General features: G+C 50.4%; 1 protein-coding gene across 2 annotated transcripts; it reads left to right on the forward strand.

Annotated features, from left to right (window-relative positions):
* Window positions 1-10,827: 10,827 nt before the first annotated feature.
* LOC118931495 (pulmonary surfactant-associated protein A-like) lies at window positions 10,828-14,914 on the forward strand. 2 transcript variants are annotated; one of them, XM_036924084.2, is made up of 5 exons: window positions 10,828-10,938; window positions 11,702-11,896; window positions 12,163-12,282; window positions 13,019-13,096; window positions 13,592-14,914. In XM_036924084.2, the coding sequence occupies exons 1-5, from the start codon at window positions 10,875-10,877 to the stop codon at window positions 13,966-13,968; spliced, it is 834 nt and encodes a 277-aa protein (XP_036779979.2). In that variant the 5' UTR covers window positions 10,828-10,874; the 3' UTR covers window positions 13,969-14,914. The 2 variants fall into 2 exon arrangements, with proteins under 2 accessions (XP_036779979.2, XP_036779980.2); XM_036924085.2 differs by having other exon boundaries at window positions 10,832-10,938; window positions 11,705-11,896.
* Window positions 14,915-17,370: the final 2,456 nt, after the last annotated feature.

Here is a 17,370-nt window from a genome sequence, read left to right on the forward strand (position 1 = left end):
GCTGTGCAATGAAATACTTTCCCTATAAATAATACACATTTTGTAAGAACACATACAAACAGAAAGATAAGCACGAAACATTGGAATGCTAGCCTCTGAGGGAAGGTGTTCAAAGAATGGGCTTTATAGGCATGAAAGGCCAAATAGTGAAAGCAAGAAGAAGAAGCAACTTAGGAGCCATGAAACCCTCAAGTACTAGAATGTCATGGTAACCATCAACGGGAAAGGAGATGGGGACGGAGCAGCTGGGGATGCAGGGTGGGGGAGAAGAGCCAGGAGAATGGGGCGGGGTGGCAAGTGAGGACAGGATTTCCAGGAGGAGGGAGTCTCCTGTGTGAGATGATCCTGATGGGTGAGATGGTGTGAGGCCGTCAGCCACGTGGAGGTCATTGGTGACCTGAGCAAAGGACAGTCGTGTGGCCATATTCCCCACCAGTCCTTTAGTGCCTTGAATACATTCTGAATAAAGTTTAAGGGGCATGACTAAGCTGTCAGTGTCCTGCATGCCCGCCCAGTGGCCGTCTCTCTGCCCTCCTCCTAGGCTTCTCTCCCAGGCAGCACCCCTGCGCTCCAAACTCCCTGCCTGCTTTGGCTTCCCCAGACATTCCTGCCTCACGACTTTTGCACATGACATTCTTCCTCAGATACTCTGCCCTGTCATTGAATGGATGTGCCCTCTTGTAGGTTTCAGATGAGATTTCTGGGTTTCTGAAAATCCCCTTCCTTGATAAACCTCCTTTCCTACTCCCTTCTAGTTTTAGTTGCTCGTTTGGCAGTTGACCCAGTGTGTAAATAAGTATTTCCTTATCTACCTCCTGGGGCCCCATTCCCCTCATGACCCCTTCCACACCCAGCCACCGGCCTTTCTCTTCACAGGGTGGGGCCTTGAATCCTTTCAGTCTCATTTTATAAGTCACCCTCCAGACAGACACTCCCAAATATCCTAAGTTATGCTCAATACCACCTTTATCTGTACAGGGATATCGAAGACTGTAGTTCTTAACGAATGTCAGTGCTGGCTTGCCTATTCCTGTTGGCCCCTCAGGACTTGAGTTCTTGAGGTCTTGTCCGTTTTGTCTGCTGTTTCACACCCAGCTCCGGTGCGGGCCTGGCACAGAGCAGCTGCCCCACGTGGCTGGATCAGAGCATGAATTCTAGGTGTGTTCATCTCCCCTGCCCCTGAGCTCCCTGTAGCAAAGAGGTTCTGCTAGATGAGGATCCTGCTTACCCTCTGGTAGGTTCTGTGCAGGCTTAGGCCTAGAGGTGTAAATAATTATTTAGTGGAATTAATATTTTAAAAGCACTTGTTAAAGAGCATGGTGCTGTGACTGACACAATTCATTATTTCTTAAACAACATATCATCTGGGAGCAGTTCGGCCACTAGGGCCTTTGGAAACTTCACAACACTTTCTGCTGATGCTTCATTGTTGCTCAGTGATAAGAGAACAGTAGGGATTGCTTCATGGGCTCCAGAAACAGTTGTTGATTAATGGCTGGGCTCTTATGATTGCATGAGGGGCAGGTGTGTGGAATGAGGGGTCCCTGGGGGGCTCCTGGTGGTCTGGGCCTGGCACAGCTGCTGCCCTCTTGTTATGAGGACCCTGGAAGGGGCTGGATGAGACTCCACTTCTCCATACAGCAGGAGGCCCAGGCTGGGATTCTCAGCCCTGCCCCACCTCTCCAGGGCATCTGGGCCACTGGGGCCCTGTCTCTTCATCCAGAGTCAGGAACCTGCCCCAGCATCACGACTCTTACAGTGCATGTGCCGAGGGCTGTGGGCAGATTGTGCCAAGCTGCGGGATATCAGCAGCCTTGGGACTGGAAGCTGGGCATGAGTCGCTATACCCAGCAGCTTGGCTGAGCCAGGGTCAAACTTGTCTGGGGCTAAATGTCAATTAGAAGCAAAGAGCAAGGCTGGCACCTCGGGTGGTCTGGTAAGCAGTGGTGGGAACTGAGGCTTGGATGAGGCCTGCCTTCCACAGTAACAGTTCAGGTAGAGCCTGTCCAGGGCCTGATCCATGGCTGTAGGCATTGTGGGCAGAGAATGCACTAGATTCTTCATGGAAACCATGCAGAAGATGTTCTGGAGTTACTTGGAAAGAGGTTTGACCCAGGTGATGGAATTTACAGGCTGTCCCACCTCTAGTGAATTACAGAGCCTCACTGAACCTCCGACTCCTCCTCTCTTACAAGGGAGTGAAGATGGGCCCTCACTTAAATGACTGTGGGAGAGAGATGGTAGATGTGAAAGGTCTAGCTAGTGCCTGGTACATAGCAGGTGCTCAGAATGAACAGTGGTTCACATTAGGCTTCTCCAGGCACATAACACCGAGCCAGCCTTTGCAGACAAGTAGAAACAGGACCATTAGCCAGATGAGCTCTGACAAAAGGAGGCACCCAGGGCAAACTCTGTATCTACCAGACTAGGTCACGGGAGAAGCAGGGAAGTGGGGAAATTGGAGGCTCTCATGGATACAATCTGGGTGAATCAGAGGATTAAGCTGTGTCTCTTGTCCTGCGTTGGCATCTGGTACAGAGTAGCCCTCTGTGAAGTTGGAATGGATGAACAGGGAGGGTGACCTGTGGCATTCCTCTACGCATCCCCTCAATTGGATGCAGTTCTACAGGCAGCCACCAGAGGGCAGAGCTGACCCCACATTCCCTGTGAGATCGAGGCGGAGCTCCTTGGGAGCTCTGTGAGCTCCCTGGGGGATGGTGAGCCTCAGTGCTCAGGGACCACCCCATCCCTCGCCATGGGTGCAAGAGGCCATTCAGAGCCCCTGAGAGGTCAGGACTCCTTCCCCAACATTCTGGGTCTCTGGAACAGGACAGGCCTGTTGAGACAAATGTTCATGCATGTGTCTGACCAGATTTCTCAGGGCTTTAGTGCACCTGTGCCCCTTCTTGTCCAGGGAGTGCTCCCTCTTCCTCCTTTGTTAGGGAGGACTTTTCTCAGGGGAAAATACCCCCATGCACAGGAATGCTACCCCGTGTGCTGTTTACAACCAGTGATTGTCAGCTAGGAGCTGTCTTTATGCTCATTTTACAGGTGTAAAGACAGAAGCCCATTGCAGCATCGTTGTCATCAATGAGAAGCAGAGCCCCAGTTGAGCATGGAGTGGAATTGTGTCTGTGCATTTTCTGGAGCCCCCTCCCCAGTCCCACTTTGGTATGATAATGACTGGTACCCTTAATGGGAGGTGGGGGGATGGCTGGGTATCTCGGGAGAGGGAGAAGAGGCCACTGGCATCAGGCTGTGCTGGTCTGGGAAAAGTTATTTTTGAGTCTAAAACACTCCTCTTGTTAGGTTGCAGTCCTTGCATGGGGCCTCCCAGGACACCTTTGCTTGATGCCACCCTGTCCCCAGCATGTCCCCACTGCACTCTTCTCACTTCTTGGGGCTCTCTAAGCCCCTGTTCAGGGTTGACCTGTCCACTGGGACCACTATGGGCCACTGGGATCATAGGTGGGTGTGGGCCCCATGACACACACAGCAAGGCTACCGGTGAGCTCTCCACTGCTCCTGGACCAGGGGGACATTCAGAGGTAGCCAGGTGGCACCCTCCTTCCAGGGATAGCTGTCCCTCCCTAGGAACTGGTCACCTCCAACCCCCACCCTGCAGACATACAAACACAGATGTGGCACACATCTAGACACTCCTATGTTGATATAGGCAGAGACACACATGGAGAAATGCAGAACTGATGTGATACAGATGTGCTGTCCCTTCATTCCCCCTCAGACCCGGAAGTCACACACATATCAGCAGGCATGTGCACAGGGACAGGGCTGCTGGGTTGCCTGGATAAGGCATTTTGGTGGAAGAAAACCTTGCTAGTGGCCAGTGTCCTACAGTGTTCACCAGCCGTAGTTGAACTCCTGAAGGCCCCCCCAACCCTGAAAGTCCCTCCAGCCTGGCTCCTTACCTTGGGCAGAGTGGGGCCCATGGCCCGGTGTGTCCCCTCAGTTTTGGGTGGGTGCACGACCATGTAGCTTAGAGTTAGAGTCCCAGCTCTGGCAGGGTGGGGCCTGCACTAGGTTTGCAGAGGGCTGAGTTCCTCTAGTTCAGGCCATATGCGAAGCACACTTTCAATTTTTTGTATTTGTATTCATAATTTTCATATGGACAGCATTTCCCAGAAAACCAAGATGGATTTGGTTAAAGCTGTTTCGATTAGTATTGATTTGCAGCTGGAGTCCCCGTTTGCACACAGTCAGCTCCTTTGGGTCTGGGTCCATGTCTAGCTCTCCAGTGCCCACCGACAGGTGTCTGGTGTGCGTAGACAGGAAGGCAGCGGAGCACACGGGGTTGGGGGTTTTGGAAGGCCCTAGAGTTAGGAACAATGCAGATGCCAGGCAAGCCCTGCGTCCCCTCAGCAGAGGGCAGACCTTGGGCCGCTGTGTGGGGAGCTGGTGCCTGCCTCCCTGTAGGTGTGGGACACTGCCAGCAAGGGTCAGGTTTTCCCCACACCAGTCATCCTGCTGGGTGCTCTACCTGAATACCATCTTTTATTATCTCTTCAGCCCAATGAGATCGAAATTCATAGTATGCCAACTTTATAGATGGCAACCTGAGACCCGAAGAGGCTTAGGGCCATGCCCAAGGGCCACTAGGAAGTTTAAAATTATATATGTGGGTTCTAGTTTATTTCTAAAAGTGATGTGCTAAAATCCAGGCAGCCCCGGCATCGCTGCGGACTCCCTGCTGCCTGTTGAGGGTGGGTGGGTGCCAAGCGTGAGAGCAACACCCTGTCTGAGGTCAGGAGCCCTGGGCCTGGGGCTGGCTGCCCCCAGGGTGCTAGGAGGGAGCAGGCTGGGCAGTGCAGGGACTTCTGTCCCTGCCCCGTTCTTGAGACACCTTAGGCTGAATGCTCCAGAGAACTCCCTGTCTTCTTGGACATCCTGGTCTTTTAGAAGGAAACACAGACCATGACCAATTATTAGTCCCATGTCAGGAGCACTGGGGCCAAGCATCACAGGCCTTTATGAGCAGAGACTCTAGTCCCTTCTGAAATGTTGTCAGAAGTCTAGGATGAAGATACCGAGGTATTATTGCTGTGATCTGAGTTATTAATCACAGGAGGATTCACAGAGGGGCATTGCGCACAGAAGGAATAGAACATGTCCAGGCCATAGGGCCATGAAGAGTGAGCCTCTCCAGAGAGCCCAAGGGAGCCCACGGAGCTCACGTGGCGGCGCTGGGGAACTGAGCTCCAGGATGGGCGGGAGGAGGCCAAGGGTGACGCCCAGGGTTGAGTGTGTCAGGCTGTGGGCTCACACTGTCTCTGAGGATGGGGCCCCGGATGAATGAGATGGGGGTGGAATGGGGAGACCCACAATGGGAAGGGTCGCTTCAATTCCAGTATGGACGCGAGTCAGCCAGATTGGAGGCCAGTTGTCTCATGAAGCAGGGAGAAGAGAGCCCCAGGTTTTCCTGAGCCTGGAATTCCTCCCCCGGGAAAAAGCTGTGACAGTTTAGAGCACATGCTCATGTTCATGTTGGATTATGAAGATCAGGACCTCTGTGGTCCTGCGACGTGCTAGGGCTAAACCAAAGAGCAGAGTGTGCTGCCTGGGATGCAAGTTCTCTTTGGTCACCGTGGAGGGGGCAGATGGTTTCTCTAACTCCCTCAGGCTGGGCTCCAGGTGCAGCCGGTGCTATTTCTTTCCTGGGTTGGTGAGGGGAGGCAGAGACCACCCTGACTGTTGCTGATGCCTCCCTGTCGCATCCACTGGCTGAGCACAGCTCCACCTCCACAGGCAGCCTTGTGTCAACAGCCCCTGGAGCCTGAGCCCTGGCTGCGTGCTTGTCTCTGGGCTCTGCACAGTTTCAAAAGTGTCTGGAACCCCCGTCCCAAAGAAAGGGACAATAGGACCATGAAAAGCCTTTACCCACATTCAACATCCCGGAAGGCTGGTCGGAGGCATGTCAGCCTCACCTGGTCCTTCCCTGGCAGTCCTGGTCTACTTTGTCTTACTGAGCTCCCTATCCATGCACGGAAGCTCCCCCGGGAAGCTCCAGGAGAAGGCTCACTCTAGTCCAGATGCATGCAGGGCAACTGAGAGGATCTACATGAAGCAGATCCTGAATGTTATTACAACGCTGGCTCCTGTACCCTGCCAGCTTCGGAGAGAGCTGGGTTTGTCTTCAATAGCAGCCTTGCTTATGCCCATATACTCCTTCCTTCACAGCCCCTGCTTGCCAGCCAAACAGAGCTCAGAAAAAACTTTTCATAGCAACCGCCAGGCTGGGTTCTGCCTCGCCTCACCAAACTAAACAGTATAGCATGATAGCAAGCCAGGGAAGTCTCTCCTGCCTCACCCAGAGCCTCCACTTGTCTGGCCTCTTCAGGTAGATGCTAGATAAACTACAGGAGGCACAATTACATTTGAACTTCACATAAACAATGAATAATTTTTTAATATTGCTTGTGATATAGCTGTATTAAAAAATTGTTCCCTTGTGCGCTGTTGGTGGGAATGCAAATTGATGCAGCCACTGTGGAAAGCAGTATGGAGGTTACTAAAAAAACTAAAAATAGAAATACCATATGATCCAGTAATTCTGCTTCTGGGAAGAAAAAAAAATCACCAGTTTGAAAAGTTTTGAAAAGATGTATGCATACCCATGTTCATTGCAGCATTATTTACAATAGCCAAGGTATGGAAATAACACGTGTCCATTGATGGATGAATGGATAAGGAAGATGTGGTACATATACATAATGGAAAATTTCTCAGCCATAAAAATGAATGAGATCTCATCTTTTGTGACAATGTGGATGGACCTAATGTATTATGCTCAGTGAAGTAAGTCAGACAAAGAATGACAAGTACTGTATGATTTCACTTACATGTGGAATTTAAAAACAAAACAACCGAACAAACACACAAACTCAACAGAAACTGACTCAGAGACACAGAGAAGAGTTGATGGTTCCCATGGGGCTGGGAGGTTGGGGAGATGGGCGAAGTGGGGGAATAGGATAAAGAGGTGTAGTCTTCCAATTATGAAATAAATTAGCCATGGGAATAAAAGTACAACATAGGGAATATAGTCAATGGTATTGTAATATCTTTGCATGGCAACCAAACTTATCTACATATACTACAGTGAGCATTTAGTAATATATTTAATTGCCAAATCACTATGTTATATACCTGAAACCAATGTAATGTTCTGTATCAACTAAATTTCAATTAAAAAAAATAATGCTAAGGACAAAGAAGGATGAGAAGGTTGTATTGGTAAAAATTGAAGGAAAAATAGTGTGAATTTTAAGCAGTCATTTTCAGGTAATAGAACTACATTTACTTACTATGTTATTCTTCTTTTAATGAAATGACATTTATTGGAGAGGCCCCAGTGTAATGTGTGTATGTGTGTGTGAATGTTTGTGTATAACATACACACTATTTCATGTGTTGACTGCTTCAGGGCATGACAGCCTGAATTCCCTTTTCTGTGTTGGTGAGCTGGCCTGAGAACACACCTTGAACTGTATAATTTACTGTAATAGTAAATTACCTTGTTTATCCCTTTGTCTCTAGGCACAAGTAGGGTAAGCACACCCCTCTGAATGTGGGATATTATGTCAGAGAGTTTTAAGTGGCTTACAGGAGACCTGTAATGACCCTGTCAGGGTGACCCAGACCATTCATGCAACCTCCCTCAGCCTCAGTTGATTTAATTCTCAAATGAGGAATCACTTTCTCTCTGTGTCAAAAGGTTGTTGTGATGGCCCCAAATGAAAGCTCTGTCAAGGCAGCTGCACACATACTCCTGAGCCAGAAGCAGGGCAGCTGGAGGGGAGGGCGGGCAAGGAGCCGCGGAGACAGCGGTCCCGTCTCCCAGCTGCTGGCAGGGTGAGTGCATGGCCTCCACTTAGCACCCTTTGGTCTTAGTTTCCCCCTTCTGACAGCAGGGTTTCCTTGCTGGGTCCGGTCACACTGAGCGAGGAGGCGCCTGTGTGGGAGGGGTCCTGTCGGTGGAAGGGGAGGGCGCAGAGTAGGGCCAGGTACTCTGCAGTGAGGTGGCTCACGTGGGCTCCTAGAGTTTGGGGCAGGGAGGAGACGGTGGCTCACAGGCAAGGGCTCAGAATGGGGTGTTAGAGCTAAGGGAAATAAACATATTTTTAGGGAGAGGGTTATTTTACTGGTGACACTGAGTTGCTGGTGCAATGCACTATTAAGTTCTCTACAGATATATTATTTAAAAATTATCTACAGAAAGTGCAGCCTCTTATTACCTGCATCCTGAGTGGATGGTCTCCCCCATCCTCCTTACTCTGGCCTGTGATTGGTGTGCCTCAGGCATGAATTCATGCTAATATGAATAAATAAATGAAATAAAATGCAAAGAGAAAGCTTGATGAAGGATCTTTACATAGTACTAAAGTACCTCCTTACAAAAGAGTTATTAGTTAAAAAGAGAGAAAGCGGTAACTTTAGGGTGGGGTAGTCTGGCATGCACCATCTCCATCAAATGATTAAAGTCGACATATCATAACTTTTGAGATGATTGAATTCTGTGCCACCTGCTTGAATGCGATGAGAACAAGGCAGGTGATTCCTGCCAGAGCTGCGGACCCGGAACCTAATCTTGAGGCAATACATCAGAAAACCCCAAACGGAGAGACATTCCACACAATAACTAACTTATCTCTGAAGTGTGTTAATGTCACAGAAATTAAGGAAATTAAGAAATTAAGAAAATTAAGAAATTAAGAAATTAAGGAAAGCCTTGGGAACTGTTCCAGATTGAAGGAGATTAATGAGATACGATAATTCAAAGGAATGCACTTTCTAAACTGGATCCTTTTGCTGTGAAGGACATTACTGGGGGCATTGAGCACATTTTGTACAGGGCCTGAAGGTTACTTAGAGTTGTATCAGTGTCAGTCTTTCCTTCCTTCCTCCCTCCCCTCCTGTCTTGCTCTTTCTTTTTTTTGTGACAGAAAGGGCAACCAGAACCCTACAGACCTGTGAAAAATCACAATCAAAGAGCACCACCCAGGTCTGTGAACTTAGAGCTTTCACTTGTAGAGGCTGCAGAAGGCAGAGTGGGGAGACCCAGGGTGAAGGAGGTAAGGCCAGGCAGCTAATGACATGAGTTGTTTTATCATAATTTTGTATCACACATCTATATATATATATATATTGACGTGAAGCAATGATAGTGACTTCAATGATGAAATAAGATATCCCATGGTATTCTACCACATTTTAATAAAAATAATGAATGAATCAGTGTTAATTTCTTGTTTTTGGTTACTATAGTGTGGTTACAGAGGAAAGCATCTTGGTACGAAATATAAAGTATTGGTGTGAAGAGTTATTGCTTTGGCAACGTACTCTCATAGGTGCAGAAAAAAGTTGTATTATGCCTGCAGCTTTTCTGTAAGTTTGCTGTTGCTTCAAAGTCATAAAAAAAAAAGAGAGAAAACCATGGCTCAAAAAGTTACATAACCTGACCAAGGCCACATGGATAATAGGTGGCGGCTCCCAGTGCAGCTGAGGTGTGTCTGCTCCTAAAGCCACACCCTCCGCCACCAACCTCTGGCACCCCAGATATCTCAGCTGCCTCCCCTGAGACCCTTCAAAAGACTCTGTTCCTGTTCCTTCCCCTACAGAGCAGCCTCCCCTCCCAAGCCAAGCCGAGGTCCTTTTGGTGGAGCTGCCCCCCTCCCCCCTGCCACAGCCTTGTGCTGGCCCTGGCTCCCACCCCACGCCCAGCCGGGTGCCCGCAGCGGCAGGAGGGCAGCTGAAAGGGCTCTGAATAGGCTCTGGCTGCTTCCAGAAGTGGGGTCCTTTTAGCCGAGCTTGCACTCCCCCAAAGTTCTCTCACCCTTCCTGAGGATCTCACAACTTTTCAGACCTCTTACAAGTATGCGTGGTGATTCTGTCTTGTCGTGGATTCTGCTGTCGCCATATAACCATATAACCTCCATATAACCATCATCCATATAACCTCTAAGTTAGAGGTTCCCTCCTAATCAAGCAGCTTGAATAGGGGATCTCATCGATCAGGGCTTCTTAATCACGCCCCCACTTAAGGTAATCACCACTGTAGGTCATCAGACATTTCCCACCCCCAGAGACAGAAGCTGCTGCTCTCCCGGGACCTTGCAGGCTCTGGCCTGCCTCCCCGCAGCACAGCCTGCCTGGGCAGAGGGAAGGGGGCCATGCAAAGGGTGACCTGTGACTCTGAACCATGTGCCCACCAACTCAGCAGCAGGCTCCAGAAGCAGCAGCTGGGAGGCCTGAGGGGCCCCATGGTGAGGCAGGTCCCATGACAGCTTGTTCCCGCCCCACCTCACCACCCTCAGCTTGAGCCATGACCCCTGTGCTGTGTGGAACCTAATGGGCCGTTCCCAGTGCTAGGAGGCTCTGTGGCTGGGATGGCCCCAGGAAGGAGTCCCCTGGAGACATCCTGGTCGTTGCTGGTCCACCCTCTGCTCCCCTGGGAAAAGAGCCCAGCCCAGTATGTTCTCTCCTGCTGGTGGACACTTGGGGGATGGTGGTCCTGGGCCTGTGAATGTGGCACCAGCTGGACTGGCAGGCAGGGGTCCCGGAGGGGGAGGGGTTCTCTGCCACATGCTTCCCTCACTTCCTGTGTAAGCGCCCTCATCTGTCACGCCAGGGGAGCTGGCTGGGGTAGAGGGAGTGACCTCCGGCCCTCAGGACACTCCCTTGTTAGAGACTTGGGGCTTCCCTCCAGCAGGTCTCTTAAGTGCCCCTCGAGCCTGAGTGCTCTGAGGAAATGCTGTGTAAATAAGATGGACTCTTCCTGCCTGGCCCTCTCCAGCTAGAGCCCTCTTGATGGGAGGCTCTCTGGGCCAAGATGAAGGTGGTAGCCCACATCCATATAAATGGTGCCATCCACCTCTCCGCTCTACCCAAAGGCACAGATCCACATTGGCTCTGCTGGTGCGGGTGAGTTCACCCAGTGCGGGTGGTGAGAGCCAGCCCTGCAATCATAGGCTCACCTACGGGCTGGCCTGGGAAGGAGGGGGCCTCCCCATGCACCACGGGTGTTTTTCCACAGGATCATAACTATGGATGCAGGAAGATGGGCTTGCAAATATCCCCATCCTTCGCTGTACTTCTCGGCCAGGTCCATTCCCACCAGGGACTCAGCAGGGCCAGCCAGAGGGAAGAGCATGCTAAGGAGAAGGGGACAGACACCCCAGCAGGGGAAGAGGACTTGGGGTGAACAGGCTGTCAGCACTGGTCATCTCTGTTCATTCTCAGGAAGATGATCCCCTAGAATCTGGAAGGAGGGTGGCTGAGAGGATGAGGGACAGAGGGAGTGGGTGAGTGACCTCCCTCCTACCAGCAGGCTGGGAGGGACAGGTCAGGACTGAAGCTGAGAGAGCTGAAGTGCATTGCCCATGGTCACAGTGAGGTGTGAACAGAGCCTCCTTGAGAACCCAGTTCCTCTGACTCTCCAGAGCTCTTTACTCCTCCTTGCCCGCTGGGTGCCATGCCACCTCAAGCCAGAGGGATGGGGCGTGAGGCCACGTCAGGTGCCAAGCGGCCCCGGGAGTTTCCAAGGATTCTCTGGGTTTTCCCAGGCCTCTTGTCCGTACCTGCCCGGGGCCTCAGGCTCTGTCATGTTCCCGACTCTGGACAAGTCGCAGTGAGCAGGGGGCCTCTGCCAGTGCTTCTGAAGGGCAATGACCCCTCCTTTCTGCAGCAGAGGCCACTGGAACAGAAGCCATGCTACCAAGCTCTTTGGCCCTCGCCCTCGTCTCGCTTGTGGTTTCTGGCATTGAATGCGATGTGAAGGAAGCCTGTGTTGGGAACCCTGGCATCCCAGGAACTCCAGGATCCCACGGCCTGCCTGGCAGGGACGGGAGAGACGGCATCAAAGGAGACCCCGGCCCCCCAGGTACTCGGGGGAAGACTGCCCCTCAGCTTCTGGACAGCGACCTGTTTCTAGGAGGCCTGCCTGTCCAGGGCCCAAGGGTCAGCCGGATGTTGGGGAGTGGTGGGAGTTTCCCGGGACCATCCGACGGCAGCAGCTCTGATCCACCCTCAGAGTGCCTGTGGAGGGACAATGAGGCAGCCTGACGGGTAATGGAGGCCCAGCCACATCAGCCCCACCCCAGCGGTGGGTGACCGATCCCACGTATCCATGTCCCCTTCTCTCTGCAGGCCCCATGGGCCCTCCTGCAGCAATTCCAGACTTCTGTGGGTGTAATGGGCTGTCTGGGGCCCCTGGCATCACTGGAGAGCGTGGAGACAAGGGAGAGCCTGGCGAGAGAGGCCCTCCAGGTGAGCAGGGTGGGAGAGAGGGCAGGGGCAACGTGGCACGGTGCCCATGATGGGGATCAGACAAAACCGTGGGGTCCCCCAAAGGGCATACTGCTCAACCTCAATGACAGAATCTGAACTGGAGGAGAGGAATCAGAAGTGTGTGGGCCGCAGGGCACAGTGCAGGGACTGATGGGTTTAAGTGCCCTGCACCTCACGACTGCTGATGGGGGAACACAGGGAGTTGGGTGTGGGAAATGGGGCAGCACTGGGAGGCAGGGGAAGCCCTTCCTGGGGCTGAGGCATGGGGGGCATCTGAGAGGCGTACAGGCTTATGTGCACCCAGGATCCAGGCAGATGGTGTGACTGGGAACCCCACATGCAGAGAACTTGAAGCTCTGCGTGGTAATCAAGGTCAATCAGGAAAGTGAACAGAGAACCAGGGTGTGGGGGAGGGCTGCCCAGAAACCAGATAAATGCCCAGAAGTGGACAGACAGAGCTGCTAAAAAGTATGGCAGGAAGGAAGAGCAGGGAGAGAGCTCCACAGGGGCAAGGGAATGAGGAGGAAGTGTGAAAATACACTCCAGTATTGTGGACCCGATAACCTGGGGACTGGGTAGTGCGTCTGCAGGAGCAGAGAGCAGAAGGCCGGGATGCATCTGGACAGGACGAGGCTGCCATCACACCTGCTGGGCAGCAAGTGGTCGGGGGTCTTTGTTGGCTCCCTCCTCATCATGGGTGGGAATCTCTCCACAGGGCTTCCGGCTTATCTAGACGAGGATCTTCAAACCACACTCCACTTCTTGAGGCATCAAAGCCTTCAGTCACTGGGAGGTAAGGGGACCCCTTAGGGCATTTTAGGATGAGTGGTCTTCCCTAAGTTCTCCTCATCCTCAGCATTAGGCTCCCGCCCTAAGGACTTGACAAATAGGTGTGGACATGCAAGTCCTGGGGAAACAAATGATACTTTCTTTTTCTGACATCTTTGAATGGCCCAGAGGAGACAAAACTAGACATGGTTTAGCCCCCTATGTCCTGATTTATGGGAAAGCAAGTTCTCTTCCTAGAATGCTTTGTAGTGAATCCCAGGAAACTATAGTTGCTGGCACATAATTGACAGTGGATAAGTAATAGCTAGATGAGTGAACGAATGAATAGAACAATGAGAGCTTAGGGGAGAAATTTGAAAAGACTAGGATTGGAAGAGGAAGGGAGACAGAGAGAGGCAGAGATGGAGAGACTGGAGGGAGCAGAAGGGCAGAGAGCCCCAGTGAAGCAGAGGGACTGAGGCAAAGCAGTGGGTAGCCTGACCCAGTCCTTTGCTTTCAGTCCTCAGTTTGCAGGGGTCCATGCTGGCAGTGGGAGGAAAGGTCTTCTCCACCAATGGGCAGTCAGTCAATTTTGATGCCATTAGAGAGTCATGTGCCAGAGCAGGCGGCCGCGTTGCTGTCCCATTGAGTCCGGAGGAGAATGAAGCCATTGCAAGCATCGTGAAGAAGCACAACACTTATGCCTACCTGGGCCTGGCCGAGGGCCCAGCCACTGGAGACTTCCACTACCTGGATGGGGCCCCTGTGAATTACACCAACTGGTACCCAGGGGAGCCCCGGGGGCGGGGCAAAGAGAAGTGTGTGGAGATGTACACAGACGGGCGGTGGAACGACAAGAACTGCTTGCAGTACCGATTGGCCATCTGTGAGTTCTGAGCAAGCATCAGGGCCCTGGGAGAGATTGAGTCCTGCCTTGCCACTCAACCTCCATCTGTAGGAAACACCTGATTTTTATGAGATGCTCTATCTCTTTTTCAACAAAATCCATTTGTGGCTATTATAGTTGGAGGCACTCTTAGCCACTCTGCTCCCCAGTTGGGCCCTGCCCCTGCCCCCAGGATCACTAGTCAGTCTGGCGCTCACCCCGGAGCCCTGTCTCAGCTCTGCACTCTAGGCCACCACTCCTAACTTTGCCCTTCGGCAAGAGATGGAGACTTCCTTCCTCTTCTCGTCCAGTTCCTTCCTTTATAGATGGCCACGGTGACGTCCTGGGATGGAAATCCCTCAGAGTGTGCCTGCTTCCTGGCCCCCTCTACCCTTTTTCTGCAGTCCACCACCTGCCCAGCCTCATCAAGATTTAGCAGTCTGGACAAGCATGATGACAGACAGACAGACTTCTCAGAAACTCCAAATGTGTGGGGAGGCCAACCTAACCCTAGTGACTGGCATATATTATCCACTCCCTTGAGTCCTGGGGTGCAACCCAACTCCTGGACCTGAAATCAGCCAGTCTATGCCCCACACCCCAGAAACAATCCAAATAATTTCCTGCTGATGGACATATCCCCACACCACTTGCCACACCATGGACTATTTATTGAGCACATACTGCCCAGCACCTTGATAGCACTTCTGATACACCTTCTAGAATATTATTTAATCTTCACACAATGCCATGGGACCACCATTATTTCCCCATTTTTTATATGAAGATATTGAAACAGAAAAGTTAAATGTTTTGAGTTTCATTACAGTGAGTTTATTATAAGTGGCTGTGGCTGGATTCAAACCCATCTATGTGGACCTGAAAATCATGCTCATAACCACCCCACCTCACACTGAACAGAGATGATTTAACTGTAATAAATCATGAATGTGTTAACATGAGCCTCCATTGCTTTGGTTCCAAGAAACATCACATATCTGTATTTTTAGTTAGTTAATCAAATTAACTCTGGCTCTCAGCCCCCATTTGCCCAAAAAAGGGAAAATTCAATCTCAAGTTATGCTTTCTTTGTTGGGTGGGAGTGGCCACCAGCTCTCCACCCTTAGGTTGTATGGGTGGGTGGCGAGTTGCAGAAAACATCTGGGAGAACGTGTGGGTGTCAGCGTTGATGGCTGGCATTAAGATAACTCGATCTAAGACCACGCGGTCCATTTCAGGGGGTGGCAGCATGCCTTCCATTCCCCACTCAGCCCTCTGGATGTTTTCCATAGCCCAAAGAGGGTGGCATTCAGGGCTCTGCCCCAGGCCTCTGTGAGCCGCCTCAGTCTCAGTCCTGCATGGAAGGGGGCCATGCTCCCACACCCCAGAGCTGTGTCAGAACCAGACCAGGCCCCACACATGGAAGTAGCCACGTGTGTGCCCCGTCTCCAGAAAGGTCCCCGCTTCTGCCGCCTTTACATCTTCGACTGCTCTCACTGCTTCTACTTTTCTTAGGCAACAGGGAGCTCTGGATCAAAGACCACAAAGCCACAGAGGATTGAGTAGAAACATTTCTCTTTGAGATGTCCCCAAAATTCAAAAGTGCAAGAAAAAACACATTTCCCGTTTTGTAGATGAACAGTCTCAGCCTCCAGAAACTGATGTCTTCTCATTTCTTGTTAGGTTTATTTTTGCTTACTTTATATACAAAAAGACCCATTATGTGCTATTTTTAGTATATTATTTTTAAAAATCACATTTTAAATGAATTGTTCCTAGTTCAGAAGAAAACTGTTGATTTATTTTTTTGTTGATCTTATAGCCAACCACCATTTTGGATTCTCATTTTTCCTCCAATATGTCTAATATAATTGATTCTTTCATATTTTATAAATATATGATTATTTACAAATGACAAAGTTTGCCTGTTCTGTATGATATTTATATTTCTTGTTTGTCCTTCTTATCTTTTTATAGGGGCCAGAAGCCCCTACCTATTGTTGAAGACATTTAATGATAAGTGACACCTTTTGGGGGACACTAAATGTATAAAGGGGACACTTACAATATTTTACCATAGAAAATGTTGCTTGTTTTGTGTTTCTGATAGATACCTTTGATTGAGGTAAAGAAGTTCCCTCTTTTTGCTGTTTGCTGAGATGCATTTTAATCATGAATGTGTATTGAATTGTATCACATGAATTTTTTTTTAGTCATTTCCAAGTAAGTCAAGTGTGGATTGAATCATTTCTCATTCCTGGGTACTGGGATCTGGAACCCACAGCTGAGAATAAGAGGCTCTAAGTGCCTCATCTTCTAAGGTTAGAGAAATGTCCTGGGGACACCATGGAACTGCAAGGAGGGGGCCGTGCGGCAGGAGAAATTTGATGATTTCCACTCCCTTGGTCAGTATAAGGAGGACTGAAGAGGGGAGAGGAGACTGACCCACTGGGTGACACCTGTATTCTCACAGTGGAAATTATCCTTCCCCTCCATTCTCTGTGGGATCTTAGCAAGTAGGGATGTTCCTATTCTCAAATTGCTGAAGTACTGAACCAGCAGGGGACAAATCTTAAGGAGGCTCAGAGACATGGGGTGATAGAATTGTGAGCAAGAGTGTTCTGGGGCAATGTGGATTTCTACCATTTGGAGGGAGTTTCCCCGGGGCTGTGTGAATGTCAGTGCCATGGAAGCTAGCCAGGGTTTAAACCCTGCTAAGAGCAGGTTGCCCCTTGGAACACAGGGAATTGAAAAACAAGAGACTGTAAATTGGAATATCCACTGACATGATGTTGAGGGCAGGGAACATGCAGCTGGAGGCTTTTACAGAGTCCCTTCTCTGAAGAACCAGCTCCTGAGGGGAGCTGTCACTGCAATCAGTCATCCAGTTAGTCAACAACCCGGCAGGGTGGCCTGAGAAGCAGCTGCACCCCACTGACATGTGGTTCCTCCTGCGAGCAGGTATTGACCACCCTTGTCACCATCAATCTCTCTACTCCCCACAAGTGCAAAGGAATAAGAGAGATGGTCACAGCCACCCTTCAGTTCACCCACAGCCTACCACCACTCTATGGCCAGGGTGGTGCTGAATCAGAGATGAAACAGATCTCAATGACAAAACTGGAGGTAAATAATCATTTGTTTGGACTCTGTTTTAAATTAATCCTAGAAAGTTTGCATTACAGGAGTCCAGAAAGAAAATGTATGATGAAATTTGAGACCATGTAGTTGCTTTGAGAATAGGGTGAGCGTCAAGCTTCAGGATTATACATATCTGCGTTAGGCCTTTTAATTAAACTTGTTATATATTAAATTAGTGAGTTATATGGATTTATTACACCGCATAGTTGTAATTGAGTAAATGATTGGCCGTTGGCTGATTCAGCCTCTACCTGCCCTTGGGTGGGGGTCCA

Source organism: Manis pentadactyla, chromosome 8 (assembly GCF_030020395.1).
Source record: "Manis pentadactyla isolate mManPen7 chromosome 8, mManPen7.hap1, whole genome shotgun sequence".
Lineage (NCBI taxonomy): Eukaryota > Metazoa > Chordata > Mammalia > Pholidota > Manidae > Manis > Manis pentadactyla.